The sequence below is a fragment of the Wyeomyia smithii genome, chromosome 2, assembly GCF_029784165.1.
Source record: "Wyeomyia smithii strain HCP4-BCI-WySm-NY-G18 chromosome 2, ASM2978416v1, whole genome shotgun sequence".
Taxonomy (NCBI): Eukaryota; Metazoa; Arthropoda; class Insecta; order Diptera; family Culicidae; genus Wyeomyia; species Wyeomyia smithii.
Window position 1 is genome coordinate 237395912 of NC_073695.1, and position 17031 is coordinate 237412942.

A 17031-nucleotide genomic window follows, 5' to 3' on the forward strand; every position below is an offset into this window, starting at 1 on the left:
TTAAACTTTAAACGCTGTTTTATGCAAAAAAAACGTAATTTTTTGATTCCGTCAATTTATACATATATACATTATCCAATGATGAGGATTATACATTATCCAATGATTAGGATTTATTCTCCACTATTTTATAGACAACTTCTACTAAGACGTCATCAAGACTCAAGTTACTCTTGGGGCTCCAGCAAATTTCGCAACATTGCATTTTTTTTTTTCAAGAAAAGCGCTAAAAACGCTGACTCAGTACACTTTGAAAAATCATAGAAAATTCAAATTTTGTCGTAATGCTCTAAAGATTAGGATCCTGTCACTTCAATAGTATACAACTATAGGAAAAATATAATTGAAATGAAATTCACATTTTCAATTTTGGGTCGATGGCCAGCGATTCCCCACTGTGCGTGCGGTGGATTACTTTGTCCGAAGCTAATTTAGATTTTCGCATCGCTAAGTACAGGTCAGACTCGATTATATATAGTCTCTGATTTTTTTCCACTATATATAATCGAATTTTATATATAATCTAATCAGCGAAAAAATGTACTTTATTCATTTTACATGAATGTTTTATTATTTTCGAATAAATAGGAAGAATTGTATTTTTGACTTATCCCTAAAAGTCAGCAAACACAGTTCTTATGAAAATTATACATATATCTTGTAGTTATTCTTGTAGTTATTCCTGGTGTCAAATGGAAAGAAAAAGTTAGATCAGTATATATTGATTTGTTAACTCGTTTGTTTTTAATTTCTCAAATTTTTGAAAATTTTCAAATTATTCGTTTGTTTCTTAATTTTTTTTAATTTCTTTTTGAAATTTTTTTTTATTAAGGTAATTTTATTAAGGTATTTCAATTTCTTTTAATTTTTAAATTCTTTAAAAATAAACCAAAATTTTTCATTGTTTTTAATTATTTTTTATTTTTTTCCCTTTCTATCAAGCGTAATGTATTTTCTGGATGTTCTCTTACGAGATGTTCGCTCTAGTTCACGTTTGAAATTTAAAAAAGAATGTTTGCTACTATATATACTGCCGTTCTTATGCACGCTGGGACAACTATGCTTGGAACGGCAGTATAATCGAGTTTGAAATTATTTATAATAAAATCATATACATATAATCGAGTCAATATAAAATCGAGTCTCTATATAATCGAATCCGACCTTTATATCATCGGCCTAACAGATAGATACTTTTGAATTCGATAGTTATCAGGAGGCTAATTTTTCAAGTCAATTTGTATGCGGGAAATTCTTTTTCGTTATACATTAATAGTGTTCTCCATTCATTGTTGATGATCCTATTCATGCATCAAACATCAATTTTGAAGTCCGCCTGCTTCGCCTTCGCCTTAATCCGCTCCTGGGTACCAGAAACAACTAACAACTCACAACTAAAATTGAGCTAGTTTCAACAATTCAATTTAGGTGGCCTCTAATGTTTCTGCTGATTTGCAATCTACCTTTAATTTTTTGCATCTAAAAAAACACAGTTTGTGAGACGATTATCAACAAATACATCACAAAACTATCAACTCAATTGTAGAACGTGATTTGTCAGGGCATAAGGATTGTCATTTTCCACTATTTATGCATAACGAATCAGAAAAAAAATTGACTGAAAAATTAGCCTACTGATAACGATGGATATAAAAAGAATAGAGTATATATCGGCTTATCTGTTGGGCCAATGATATAAGCGAAGCAAGAATCTGAATAAGCTTCGGAAAAATATAAATTACAGCCGCGCGCAACGCAACATATGGTATAATGCTAGCCGCGTTGGCAGAAGTAAAAACACTACTTGTGCCTGTCGGCGCTTTGCGACGTATAACTACGACGGACTTCAGCATTTCGCATGAAGAAATATTCAAACTATATCTCCACCTCATTTGTCCTCGAGCAATAATCGCTAAACATCAACAACAACAACAACAAACTTCTCCACCAAAAAATAACGTGCATCTGTAAGCAGTGCCCCAATCCCATCCGATACAGCGAAAAAGCATTCATCGACCGTTTTTTGACCGTTCAGACAGCCAGTCAAGAACCAGTCGAGAACGAGAGAAACGAAAATAAAACACGCCACATGCTGTCAATCATACTCTAGTTTGCTCCGTTCAACATACATTGTAAATGATCGAGCGAGAGAGTTTTAAAATCGACTTCTCCGAAACTGCGGTCGCTATCGTTAGAAAAAAAATCGTCACACGAGAGAAAGAGAAAAACTTTTTTTCGTTCGCCCGATCGTTTCTGCCGTTCAATTCAAACGAAAAAAGCATGTGCATTCATCGCAGTCACAATCAAATTTCGATCCCTTCTCAAGCACTGCTTGTGACAACGATATGAGCCGTGAAGTGAAACGACGAGTTGCAGCTGCGAACAGGGCCTTCTACGGACTACGAAACCAGCTAAGGTCCTGTAGTTTGCAAACTCGCACAAAACTAGCACTGTATAGGTCGCTGATACTCCCGGTGGACCCTTATGAACATGAAGCATGGACGCTGAAGGAAGCTGATCAACGAGTGTTCGGAGTTTTTGAGCGTAAAGTTCTACGGTCGATATTTGACGGCAAATTGGAGATGGAGTGTGGCGCAGACGCATGAACAAACATGCTGATATAGTGAAGTATTAACAGTGGGACAGGCTTCAGTGGGCTGGACATGCAGCCAGAATGCCTGACGAGAGAGCCGCCAAAATTATCTTCAGTAGAGAACCAGGAAGTAGGTAGGCCTCGCACACGAATTCACTGCCCAAGACAAACGACGCTGGAAATCTCTATTTCGTTTACCCTAGACCGGTGAACGGTCCGTTAGCCAACAAAGTAAAAAGTAAAGTAAGTACTGGAAATTTCCAGGAAAACTTTACTTTTACTTCACTAATAATTTTACTCAAATTTTAGCAGGAATATGTCAAAATAAATGTACTGATGAAACACTCGAAGAACAATGGTTGTTATTATCCTGCTAATTTATTTTGTAAAAAAGCTAATACGTCAGTAGCATAGTTTGATACTAGTAGAAACTTTTTTCTATTATTTAAACACCGAAACAAATTGGAAGCCCAAAAGCCTTTCAGTAGTCTCGTTACTAACTAACACTTTCTGTTACATTTTGGCTTGGTCTATCTGTGCTCTTTTGATGAAAATTTTGGTGTTTCTGGGGCCCATGAAAAAGCTTTTTTAATAATGTGAAATATATCGTTGGAGGTGCAGAGATAAAAGTAATTAGCCTGTATATTGTACCAGGCTTAGCATAATTGAAAAGTATTTTCTCCTACGCTTTTGAAAAATATATCAAAGTGTACTTGATTTCTATTATATGAATTCACTCATTAATATTATGACAGCAGTAATACACCAATAAACTACCTAATCTAAAATAACTCACCTGGAACGATGGCCACTGTTTTGAGAGCTCGTAGTACCCTGAATGTTCTCAATGCCGCGAGATTACCCAAATCTATACCCATAGTTACATATCTGTTGTTGTTGGGTGGCAATGATTTCGGGGTGGTTTGCAGTGATGTCATCAAATCATTTCGTTTCGTTTCACGCGAAGAAAAACAGAGAGAAATTGATTTCATTAGCACGGGTAGTTTGATTAATGTTTTGTGTTTTTAATTAAAATTTGACTGTGTGTGAACACAGTTCCAGTAGCGGTAGTAGCGATGGTTGAATGAGTGAGTGGTGAGAGACGGGAAGGGAAATGGAAGTGGAAACCGTTGTGGGTGGTTAACTTAGTCGATTGACCGACCGCGATATGATGATGACTGTCTACGCCGTTTGTCACCGATAACAGTCGTGCGTATTTGCTGTGAGCGCGGTGGGAAAAGGAGCATTCAGATTAGACGGAGTGATTGCGGAAATATGGGTGGGGGCTTGGTTTAAGCATGTTTCCGCTATACGTCCGTTATTTGAATGTCAAACGACTGAACAGCTTTCGAAAGCAGGGGGGTGAAAACAGGGTTTGTACAGTTTTTCCACTGGATACCTCCTTCTATGTCCAGGACAATGATGGTGACAACGAGTGATTCTTATGTAGGCCATCATGAATGCTACTGTTCCAGGCTAATATTAGTATAGACACGGTTCCGGTCGTTGTTATCGCAATAGAGCGACGAAGAAGAAGTAAAAAAGTGCGCTTGTGTGTGCTCACAATTATTATTCATTCCACACATTTGTTACGGTCGGTTTATAAAAGTAAAATACTGCAAGGCATTTGGATAAGGGAAGAAAGACAGTCACTGCTTTCCTGTTGTTGACGTTGGATTGCATTGGTTGGGTCGTGTAGCACCATAGCGAGTGGAGCATCCAAACACCGGGAGACGCAGGGATTCTGCCCGCACTGTGTCACTTGTTTTGCCTGTGTTCACCCGACACGGTATATTTATAAAATACAAGTGAACATTCTAGCCATTGTGGCGTGGAAAATTTTTCCACCTTTCCACTCATCAACTCCCTCATTTAGTTTATGGCCAGTAATGCCATTGTTTGCTCATCTGATAGAAACCTCACAGGCACAGGTTAGGTTAACACTTTCAGCTTCAATTTTATAAATATTAAAAAGGCAACATAGTTTCCCACGGGAAGAACTTATCGCACAATCGTGTGTCTAAAAAAATGGTCTGTTGGGAAAGTGAAACTCATCATTGCGTGTCAACTGGTACCGAAATTGAGCATAATAATCAGTTTAACTTGTCATTGTCAGCGTTCAAATGGTCTCGGAAAAAAATGGGTTAGTCTGTTCCGCTTGAAAGCAGGTGCAGTCATACCTTGAGTCATATTTACGCCGTTGAAATTGGCCGAAATCGGGTTGCAGAACTGGAACCTGGCTTCGCGCCCAGGAGTGCAACCGTTTTCACCACGCCATATTGCATCGCGTGTTTGGGGGAAATAAGTTTATGCACCCGCTTCCGCCTCAACCCTGTGGGTTGGAATATTGTTGAACCGTTTTTTTGCTGACTCACGATGCCTGCAGCGCGGCGGACGGCCAGAGGAAATTGCGTTCGATAAAGTAACGGCGCAACTTTCGTGTTTGGAATTTTCGGGACAAAATTGTTCCCTTAGTTGTGGTACTCAACCGCGACATTTTTAGTTCCGTGGTTTATTACCGTCGATCTAACTGCAGCGTATGACATTCCGATGCACGTCGTACATTCCTATCTAATAAAAGGCTGTGCAATGTTTGGAGAATGTTTAGCTGTTCATCAATCGGCGGAGTTGCTAAGGAAACTATTTTCAAGCGCACCGTACCATTGAAAACATTACTCACTGCGTAGTAAATGGAAAATTGGGGTGAAATTTTTAAAATATTCAAACTATAGACCCTGGAACAGTAGCGTCAAACTATTTCAACACGAAACCTGTCCTACGAAGCATTCTGTAGGAAAATATGAAGTTCAAAGTGTCGGCAAGATGCAATGCGATTGACTGATTTGATAATCTGAAAGCAGTTCGACTAAGAAAAAAAACCTCCACAAAAAAACGACTGCTTTTTCGAAAAAATGTTTCTAATATGCAAACAAAGTAGGAATCTATTCAAACCGGTTAGACTAAACAACCATGATGGCTATTGTTCATACTTCCGAATTTCTCCACTGTTAATCTAAGCAACAACAGTCCGTACTAGGCTATCCCGAAAAAGACTTGCATCGAAAGCAGTGTGAAACCGACACGACAAATGATTTTCGTTGTTTCATTCGATCTCTCAGCTAGAACAACGGAAAATGTAAACCAGTCTATTTTCAATAAACCTAATTCTAAATTACCATACTAGAGGCTCTTGTTGTTGTTACGTACGAAGGAAAGGTGGGACAATTTAGTGAAAATACCACCCAAGGTGTGTAAAGGCATAGTTCAACCGCAGCACGTGGCAGTGGCAGTAATTGCATACTGTAACTGGACTTTTACACCTTTTACTAGGGTGGTTCAATTAGAAACAATTCACGCATCACATAGGAAAAAGTCTACGCGTTCCTGGAAGCCTGTGAAGCTTCATTGTTAACGTACTCAATCGAAATCATTTTCCGATACGCTCTTGTCATCTAACCGCTACACGGTACGACCAAGCAGCAATCTATTTTCAAAAACCATCTAATTTATCTGTGAATATGTGGATCAGCTTCGTGTGAATGTGTTTGACATGGTACCGACCGAAAGGGGATAATGGCTTTCTGGGGTCACTAGGAAAGGTACATGAATAATTGATGGATGTGATGAAAGTAGTTTAGTCACGATAGTGACACGCTGAAAATAGATAAACCAATACAGTTTGTGGAGCAGGAACCGGTCAGTCATTGGCCTGTACAAGCAAATCGGAGACCGATTGATTCCGACCCCACTGCAGGAAACTCTACGGAAAAAACAAATTCACTATTGTTTGACTAGCTAATAATAAAAGAACTAAAACTCTCGTTAAAAGATATAACAAACGACTATACAAACGAAAAACTAGAAGCTACCGAGAAAAGTCAGCTAGTGTGGTTATATGTTTGATTGGTCAAAAAAACTCACGCTAATGCTATTACTACGAAGTCCAACCAATTCCATGCATCTCTAAGATAAGTAAACGGTTGTAATATGAAACCTCGCGCCATCACTTTTACAGCTGATTCGAACGTGTAGATGCCGGTGAATATCACCCTGGGGTGGATTTTGGTTTCGGTTTGTTTAAAGAGAACAACGAATTTTTAAGATTGAGTTAAGTGATTCGCACAGATGGCTGTTATATAGGAGCTATTTTAATGGAATCGATAATGCTAAGCTGACTTGTGTGAGCGCTTTCGCTGGGAGATTTTTTTTTCATAGTGGTTGTTGCATTCTACACGAACACGCTGCTACGATGTTGTCCGGTAGTTTGCCTCGTTATTCTTCCTTTTCGGTGGGTACGCGGGGTACTTTGTGTACGAACACACATCTTCCTACATTAACGTGATTAGATCTACTCCCGCTGGAGCATCGACTGACACCTCCGAGTATAAAACTGCTATGGGCGTAAAACGGTTCGATCGTATTTTTCTCCCATCCTGATGGCTTTACCGAAAAGAACGATAAAAAATCACAGGAGGGTTGTGTGCAAAGCCACGACCGCAAGGATGAAGTAGAATACTTTTACAAGAAAGAAACCAGGCTGCTTGCGTGTCAGTCATTTTTTAATTTGTTGTTCAATTCAATATCGGATAAGATACCGATCACATCTTGGCGATATCACTGACAGTGCGATTAAAGTATTCCTTGTGATAAAATAAACAGTGAAAAGCTGATTCAAAACTCAAAACTAGACGGCTCATGTGTTGTCAAAATGAGTCAACTTTTATTGAATGCATTTACTAGTGCCCGCTATCGCACAGAGACTGCATTCCACTAAAGTGCTTCACTGCATCAGCTGCTTACGATGCTAAACCCGCTGCAACTGCTACGTTATTCGTAGCCATGCCAATGTTTTGGCCGCAACACGCTGGTATTGGTATCCGCTGTCCCTGCATCAACTGGCCCAGCTGCTATCGATGCTGAGATTCGCTGCAACTAGTGAACTATCCATTGCTATGCCACAGCTGTGGCCGCTACCCGCCTGGTATCCACTGCACTGCTACTGCTGCTGCTAAGGAAAGAATGCTGTTGTCGCTGTCTAGAACTATTATGAGCGGCTTCGTTGATGTTGATGTTGATTTCTTTTGAAGGGACTTTAACCCAAACGGTCATTCGTCCCTGATGAGCGGCTTCGACTGAAACAGGTTCTTATATAAGGATGAAAAACCTATCGATAGTAGTAGGCAATCATCGATAACTATCGATAGCCATTTCAGTCGATAATTCCCATCCTTACTCTTATACAGACAATTAGCAAATTTAAAATGCCAAGGTCTATGATTCTGTCGACCGTGCTTGGGAAGCAATCATATTAACGACTAATCAGATCAGTCAAATTTCGTGCTTCAACAGTTGCTTGTCATGATTTGGACTTGATAATTTTTGAATTTTAATTATGCGAAAAATTAATTTTTATGCTGATAATGAAAGCTTTTCGGATGTTGTGCTCATGACTGAAGGAAAAGATAATTCAGTACGTTCTGAGACACGGAGATGAAGTCAAATATATATATATACCTGTTTCAAATTTCTTGAAAGTGTAAATTGATTTAAGAGAAAATATTAACTCTTCAATTAGGTTTTTATTTCATCCTGAAAAGGACAATTGTTGTTCAATTCAATGTTTGATAAGATGCCGATCACATCTTTGCGTTATCACTGGCAGTGGAATAAAGTATTCCTTGGGGGAAAATGAATACTGAAAAGCTTTCCAGAACGTTCATTTCATTGGATGCATTTGCTAGTGTGCCTGCTATCGCTCAGAGACAGCATTTCACTAAAATGCCACACTGCATCAGCTGGCCCTGCTTATATTGATGCTGAGACCAACGTCAACCGCTGCCCTATCCCCGTTGCCACAGTAGTGGACGCTTCCGTTGCCATTGGTATCCGCTGTCCTGCATCACCTGGTCCTGCTATCGATGCTGAGACGCGCTCAGCAATCCGTTGCCATAACAGCTGTGGCCTATATCCGTTGCACTGCTACTGCTGCTGTATCCACTGCACTGCACTGCTACTGCTAAGGGAGGACTGCTGTTGTCGCAGTCTAGAATTATAACGAGCGGCTTCGGGTGAAACAGGCTTTTATATAGGCCAAATAGCACATTTCAAATGGCAAGGTCTATGATTCTGTCGGCCGTGCTTGGGAAGCAATCATATAACGACCAATCAGAGGTCGAAATTTTCGTTTTGACAAGGCTTGACTATTTTCACTTGTACAATAGTTTGAAAAATAAAATTACAATTATCTGCATTCGGGAAGAATCTTAGAAGATTTTCCAATCTATTGCTGAAAGAACGAAGGAAATCCATCGAAAACTAACCGATTTATTAGCATTTGAAATTGGACATATTTTTCACTTTTTTCGGTTTTAGATTTTCATTTTACATCCCTATGTAGCCCAACTTCCTGAGAGAAGTATTCTACTTCAAAAAAAACGGAAAGTGGCTCTCGTTTCGATGGTTTGCGATTGATTCCGCCTGTACGGATGCAGAAGTTTACCGAGGAGTTCAATTGTTAGTTGAATTTTGGGATTGATCTACTTTTCCTGTTTTTAAATCGAGTTCTACAACTTAAATTTGTTTTAGTTTATGTTTTAAATATTGTTGAAAAACTCTTGCTTCCGGGTAAGCGCCGCCACCGATGATGGCTGTTAAAATTTACGTTCCTCCTATTTTATCCCCTTCAGTACATTCGGACTAAAAGTGAAAGTACATTTTTTCAGTGTACACATACTTAAACGCGAAAAATAACGTAGATTTAGGCTTGTAAAAGACGTAAGCGTTATTCGCGCCATGTGGGACGTGGCAGCAAGGTTTCTCGCAGTTTTGGTGATAACCAGCCATAATTAGGGTGTTTCTTAGTTCACTGACGATGACAAAATTATCACTTACTGGTTGTTTATATTGTATATTGTTTTTTTTATTGTTTTTCATAGTTGACTAAATTTAGTTAGAATAATTACACTGATAAACACAGGTTTTACCCTAGAGCTCAAATTGAGAAAAAATGAAAGATCATAGCTTTTTGACCGTTTTTGTGAATTTTACTGCCTCTAGTAAGGATAACGTTTTCAGAGACTTATACAAGTTTTCCTACAAACCAACGTAGAAGCGACAAATCGGATAAACAATTTCCCTGCGGTTTTTGACGCACTTCTGCATTTACTAAGGGCATCAATCAAAGATTAAAAAGCTGTAACCCTTCATTGTTTGCAGTAATTTTAGGGCAACTTATTTTATTTTGTCGATCAGTATTATCTATCCATTTAATTTTATTTGATTCCTTAATGTAAGATATTTATAGTTTTCTTCCATAAGCATCATGAAATTGACCTAGTAACAGAACCAGGCTCAACATTTTTATTACTTAAAGCACACCCTCCATCTACTTCACAGTAATTGCACGTACCAGCAGTGCTACGTGAGACTCCGTTCTGCTACACCCGTGCGGACGCGCATTGCCAGAAAGATGACTTCCCACACGGATGATGCCACCACACATATGAGTTTGCTCGATTCGGAACACTCTACGGTTCGATGTTGAACAATATTTTTTGCCTTTTTGAACCTTTATTGTGTTGATGGCATTTGCAGAAAAAAGATATGTACTCACTTCAACGTTGAGTTATTGAAATTTCGAAATCGGTGGGCAAATTAAACATTTTATTTTAGTTTATGCTAAGCCAAGACTTATTAAGATTCAAATCAGACGCTTTGACCAAAGAGCGTTATCGAATTTATTTCCACCATGAAAGGAACCCTCTATTAAATAGTAATTATTCCGTTTTATTCCATGCAAGCGATCCAAACTATTGTTTTTTTTTTCTATTCCCAGGAATCACTGTCAATTAGAGCTAGTAGTTCAAAGTCTAGCCGGCCGCAGCTAATTCAGTTCGTTTATTGCAACAATTAGTAGAACTTCTCGGTAGTCGCCGTCGCTTTGTCGCGTCATCGTTGTGAGTCCTGACCGTTTTCTGCCTGTCGGTCGGTGCGAGTTGTAATTTGATGTTTCAAAACTGGCACGAAAACGATTCCGTCGGCAGTCACGCAACATGTGGTCGAATTTTCCCCACACCACGCACACACACACACGGAGTGCAATTAGACAATTCTAGTTCAATCCGATCCAAATAGATGAACCGGCTGGTACAACCGCAAACCAACGGATATCAGTCCGAGAAAAATTATTAATTCTTCCCGAACAAAACTGGTGGTATCCAGCGAGTTCAGAGACATGTATACTAATGGAATGACGCATGCAGCGGCGCTCAACGGCGCCAGTAGTTCTAGACGGAACATTGGGCATTATGGGAGTCGTTCACTTGAAAGTGGAGCACCATTTTTTGCCCCTCAAGTGGTACGTCATTTGCAATTCCAGTTCGGACTAGTTGCGTGGTGGTTCTGACAGGGGTTATTACTTGATAGTTTATTTTATCCAGATGTGATTTATTTCTTTCTGTTAGTTTGTTTTCCCATGGATAAAAAAAATACATTCATCGTTACTACGCAGAAGATGGTTGGAAACTGAAGTTGGAAAAGTTTCAAGCGATCAAGGGATATATTTTCTATAAAAACATCCCATACAATGCGAGTTTCGTAATAGTTCATGGAAAACTTCCTCGGATGGTTTTGGTGTAAATTTGTATTCCCCAAGCTACCGATTGTGTAAAAGCGGTTCCACTTCATTTCAGGACCGTGGCAAGTTTTTATACGCAACGATGCAGATCACATGCCATTCTGGCTCGAGTGGCTTGCCCTGCACAGGTCGGCCCATTATAAGCTATCGATTTTTCCGCTGTTCTGTCCTGATCGCCCCCTAACCAGTTATGGTCCCCATTCTAGGTCTCTAACACTAAGTTTCCCGAGCCGTACAAGCATATTTAGTCCGGTGAGTACGGTCCTAAACATGCGGCGATTGACGACACGAGATCTATTTAGGTTAGCAGCTGTTTTGTGGGGCTAGTTATTCTTTGTACTTCTAGTTCACTCGCTCTCGTTGCGCCCGCCTGTCGCTTTTCTACTGATACGATAAACCAACCTTTCGCTCACATGGAACCAGAACGGGGTTGACCTTTTTATGCTGTGCACCGTTGGGCAAGTCTGGGATGGGTACTGGGAAAACACAAGAAATGCGCAGTTTTCCTATTCTTTTACTCGTTCGGTTGTGTACCGAGAATTTTGTCTACTCGAGCTAACTCGCGATGGCTTTTATTGGTCTGTGCTTCGGCGAGCGGAGAGCGGTGACCGAAGGGTGGAGGCGGTTCATTGATTGCATCTCTTAAATTTTTAAGCATCAATAGCAATGATCCTTGACATACGAGGCTCAATGGCTTTGCCGCATCGATTTTTTGCAGGCACAGGCGTTGCTTGATTGGAAGCAAATATCCGCCCCCCCCCCCCCCCCCCACTTAGACGCGGTTAAATCTCGAGTAGCCTGAATGATTGTCTAATGAAAAGTTCTCTAACTAATCATATCGATACAGCACAGTTTGAATTGCAATAAACTTTTTCTGTTTTTGTGGTTGGTTCAATTTCCTAGTCAAGCGTATTTTCTTACAAATCCAATTTTAGACTTACCGAAAGGACAAGAATTGTAATTCTTTTTTTCACTTCGCATCCTTTACAGACATAAAAAAACGAAGCAGGATGCAGCTGAATTTTATGTCATAAAGGCTTTATATGATAAGTGGCGAAGAATCACTAGATTTTTATATGATCCTTCTCCAGTTTAGCTGAATATTCACTATTTATTCAGGGCCATCCACATTTCACGTGAACAGCTCTGGTCTGGGGTCCGTGTAATGTCCATGTCCCCTCATTTAAACACCGCAAAAGTCTACGCAAAAAAGATTTATCCGAAGTTATTTTTGCTCAGACCATGCTAAAAATCGTTATAGTTGGTCTTTTGTTTGGCCTTAGTTGGACACTTTCTCTCAAAAAGTTTTTAACTTTTGTGCTGTTTAACCGATTATTAAACTTTTAGCATTATATTGAAGTTGATTAATGGGCCTTTCAAGTAAAAATATCAAACTGCACTTCAAGTAACAATAACTATACGAAAAATATTATACAAACCGGTTTTTGTCGTTTCGGAGGGTTTGAGACTCAGAAGACCCTATCGTTTGACATTTTTATTGGATTCCTCAGAAAATTTTACATAAAATGTCAATTTTCACAGCGGTATATATTTTTATTTTGGAGAAAGATTTTTTTAATTTATAATATCCACTATAACCACCATGCGTCTCCATTGAAAAAAGAACTGTACTGTATTATAACACAAATCGTTCGCCATTTCGGAAGGTTCAAGATCCTGGAGACTCCTTCGTTTGATACTTTGGATAAAAACAGTTTGAATGAATAAAATTCAATTGTTGTTCTTCGACATATCTAAATATATAAGAACGCAGTCCTGTCTGTCTGTCTGATTCATATAGGCACGGAAACTACTGCACCGTGAAATTTTGTATACAGGGGTTTTAGCGGCCGAGAAAAGTTGCTAAGATAGTTCGAGATCCCACCCTATTCTGTAAGGGAGAGGTCCCATACAAATGAAACACAAATTTCGCACAGCTCGAAAACCAATCAAGCAAATACAACCAAATTTAATATGTGAATGTTTTCAGGGGTAACAAATATGCCCTAAGTGGTTCGACACCCCTCCCTATTCTGGAAGGGAAGGTTCCCATACAAATGAAACACAAATTTCTGCACATCTCGAGAACTAACCAAGGAAATTGAACCAAATTTAGCAGGTGAATGTTTTAGGGGTGACGAATATGCCAAATAATAGTTTGACACCCCTCACTTTTCTGGAAGGAAGGGGTTTTCACAAATGAATCACAATTTTTTGCACATCCCGAGAAATAATCAAGTAATTGGAACCAAATTTGAAAAATGAAAGTTTTTAAAGCCAAAAAATATTTCCATTGTGGTTCGACACCCCTCCCTCTTCTGGAAGGGAGGGTTCTCATATAAAGGAAACACAAATTTCTCACAACTCGAGAACCAGTCAAGTAAATTCAAGCAAATACGGCAGGTTTTTGGGAGCAAGAGAAATGTTCATGGTGGTTAGACACCCCTCCCTCTTCATAAAGGATCTCATAGAAATGAAACACAAATTTCTTCGCATATCGTGAATGGAAGCAAATTTGACACGTAAAAGTTTTAAAAGCCAAGAAATATTTCCATGGTGGTTCGAGATTCCTCCCTCTTCTGGAATGGAGAGGTCCTATACAAATGAAACACATGTTTTACACAACTCGAGAACCAATCAAGCAAATACAACCAAATTTGACATGTTATGGTTTCTGGTAGCAAGAAAAATGTTCATGGTGATTCGACATCCCTCTTTCTTCTGAAAGCGAGGGCTCCCATACAAATGAAAGACATTTTTCTTAACAACTCTAGAATTAATCAAGTAGGGTATTTGTTCCATTATTTATCTCATTATGCCGATATTCACGAAGAATGCACGGATTAAACACCAAAATTTCACTAAATCATTGAACAAATAAACAAAATACGCTTTAATGCTCTTATAAAATCGCCCAACATTAGAAATTAAGTAAAATTAGCTAGGTTTATCCTGAATTTTGTTAAACAAACCATTTTCCCAACGCTTCCATATTCATCTCAAAACTCAAATCACTGCTCAATTATTCATCTCACGACGCCCCCATATTCATCACACTGTTAATCATGGATGAATCATCGACGTCGAAATCATCGATCGAATCGACGTAGTAGGTTACCTAGGTATCCGCTGTAGTTTTTTATGTGCAAAATTGGTAATCTAGGTAACCACTGCAGTGCTGTCGATTTATGTCAATTATGTCGGAGAATGTTTCAACATTTTCATTATGATTTTTTCGTATTACCAGAAATTGATTTGGCAACTTTTGATTTTCTTCAACGCAGTGAAAACAGATGAAAATACATACAGTTAAAATTTAGGATTTACAAAAATTCATCTCATATATTTCTGCTTATTAAAGCTTGTTTTTGGAAATTTTAGGTGAACATTTTTTAGACTAAAGTATTCTTAGTGTAGTGAGTGATTTTATTTAGTGATCAAAATAATATTTCTATGGTGGTTCGACACCCCACTCTCTTCTTAAAGGAAGGGCTCTTATACAAATCGAACATCAATGTCTATGGTGGTTTGGCACTTTTCTGTACTCTGGAAGAGGGGAGGTCCCCCAGACAATTTAAACAGATATTTCAACCAGTTTTCCAGCCCAAAATGATCGGAATGATACACAGGAGCCAAAAATCGATTCCAGATGCCATTTTTAATATAAGATGGAAACTTCCGATTTCTGGAAAACAGCAGAACATGACCGAATACCATCCAATATAATGACGCCCAGAAGCCAGAAATTAATTTCACATGCCGTTTTGAAGTCCAAGATGACAACTCTGGGAAACAGTCTAAAGTGACCAAATAAACCCTATACGGATATTTCCGTAATCGTGATGATGTACAGAAGCCTGACTTTGATCGTATCCAATATTCGATTTGGCATGCATTTGCAGACTATAAACAAATCGCAAAGAATCAATCAATTTTATAAAAGCAAAAAAATGGGCGGGACGAAGGTTTTGGACTAGCAAATATATATATGAAGTTTGAAAACATACATACTATTTCTTAAAATAACACTAGTTCCTTTTATTGAGAAAATATTTGAATGGAAAAATGCTTTTGACGGTAAAGCCTATATTTAGGGGTTGGGTATCAAATTTTTTTTTGCTAACAGTACAGGAGCCAGATATACCAATTGTAGCAAAACTGAGACAAGCAAATAGAATAAAAATAAGAAGTTGTAAATTTGTAAAACAATCCCAAACAATTTTGACTTTGTCAATAACCCTAGCATTTAGTTTCGTAAAAATTTGATTCTGTCGTTTATTCGATCTATTTTGACGTTGGGTTTTGGAAGAAATATTTCTTTCAGAACGTAAAGAACTAGCACGTAGAGCCGAATGGCAGAAGAGCATCTCAACAAAACAGTGCTGTCTGTAGCATTAAAGACAGAACCCGACAAGTGAAATGCTCGTTTGACCCATCTAAAACGAAGAAGCCACTTTCCGTTTAAAACCTATCTACAGAATAAACATAGTATTTTTCAAGTATCTCTCTACTAAACGAAACGCATTCAATTTATCGACCTGTATCTTTTACCCTAGCTAAATAACAGCAATATTTTGGCCTAATAACGAATGCAAGACGTAATAAAGGTAAATATAAATGTTAGAGTGTATCAAGTAACTAAAACTGGTCTGCTTCTAAGTAAATCTCACAACACTAATAAGATAACATGTTTGAGTATATAGTTGTCAATGTTTCCGACAAGTATTTTTTGTTTTTTTTTTGTTAGATATACCTTTTTTCCTAGAGAAACTTGATTTACATACAAATAAGTTCTTAAGCTAAATAAAGTCTTGTTCTGCTTAAAGTTTTGCCTACGCACAAAACGGTTGTATTTAGAAAGTTTTAAATAGACGAAACAAACTGACATCGATTATATATATGTATATAGTATGTGCGTGTGTTTTGTGTAAACGGGATTGAGACTATGAAAACAGAGACCACTAAGTCGATTATATGGCAAGTAAATGAGGCTTTCCTATAAATGCGCTAAGGGATGTACTTTCAATTCGATTTTTCGACAGCTAGCAACTGCAGTAGGAAAGAGGATACTTACTCGGTAGATTCGACTGTTGGCGATGCAGGCATGATCATCAATATACAATTAACAAGGATGGTGGTTATTATAAAAAGTGAAAACAGTGGATGCACTAAAATATAAATAGCAACACGGCGTAAAGGATTGAACGGATCGAGTACATATAATGCATTGGTTGCGGAGAAACGATAAATGTCTTTTCCTTTGCTAACTACTACGAATGTCTGGAAAGAGAAAAAAAGAGTGAGAATTAAAAACAAAAATGTTAGCGAGAATTATTGCATTTGATTAACATCGATCGAGTTGAAGATTTTCAATCGAAGAATGAATTGTGGTCTCCCTATAACTCAACATAGAAGTCTACAAAAACGGTTAGTTAAAAAATCTGCCAAAAAGTCTAAACTCAGTACTCTAAACTCTAATGAATGTAAAACCGAATCTCTCTACACGACCATCTCATTCAGTAATGGATATCCGGAAAATTCAATGTAGCCAGCCTTTGCCGAGCACCGTTCAGAAAAACCGATGCGGTGGGGTAGGCGAAACCACCCAGAAAAAGCGCAAAACGCTGCAAAACAATCGATATTGTGGGGCACGGAGACACGGTCGACGTTCATGTCGTTGACGTTTATTGTGCTCGTTGTAAGTGCAGGCAGGCTTGCAGGGCTCATGCGGGTGCCATTTGGAAACGGTTTGTATAAAATGTTGGCTGTCAAACGGGTACCCTACCAGCAGAGCGTTTATCTC

General features: G+C 38.5%; 1 protein-coding gene across 50 annotated transcripts in view; it reads right to left on the reverse strand.

Annotated features, from left to right (window-relative positions):
- Positions 1-17031, reverse strand: part of LOC129725357 (sodium channel protein para) — a 167014-nt gene that overhangs the window by 70821 nt on the left and 79162 nt on the right. For all 50 annotated transcript variants that reach the window (XM_055681112.1, XM_055681107.1, XM_055681101.1 and 47 more), the window contains 3 exons: positions 16303-16508; positions 6515-6643; positions 3390-3481 (listed from right to left, as the gene is read on the reverse strand). In XM_055681112.1, the coding sequence (XP_055537087.1) occupies positions 3390-3481; positions 6515-6643; positions 16303-16508 (427 nt within the window). The remainder of the gene's footprint in view (positions 1-3389; positions 3482-6514; positions 6644-16302; positions 16509-17031) is intronic.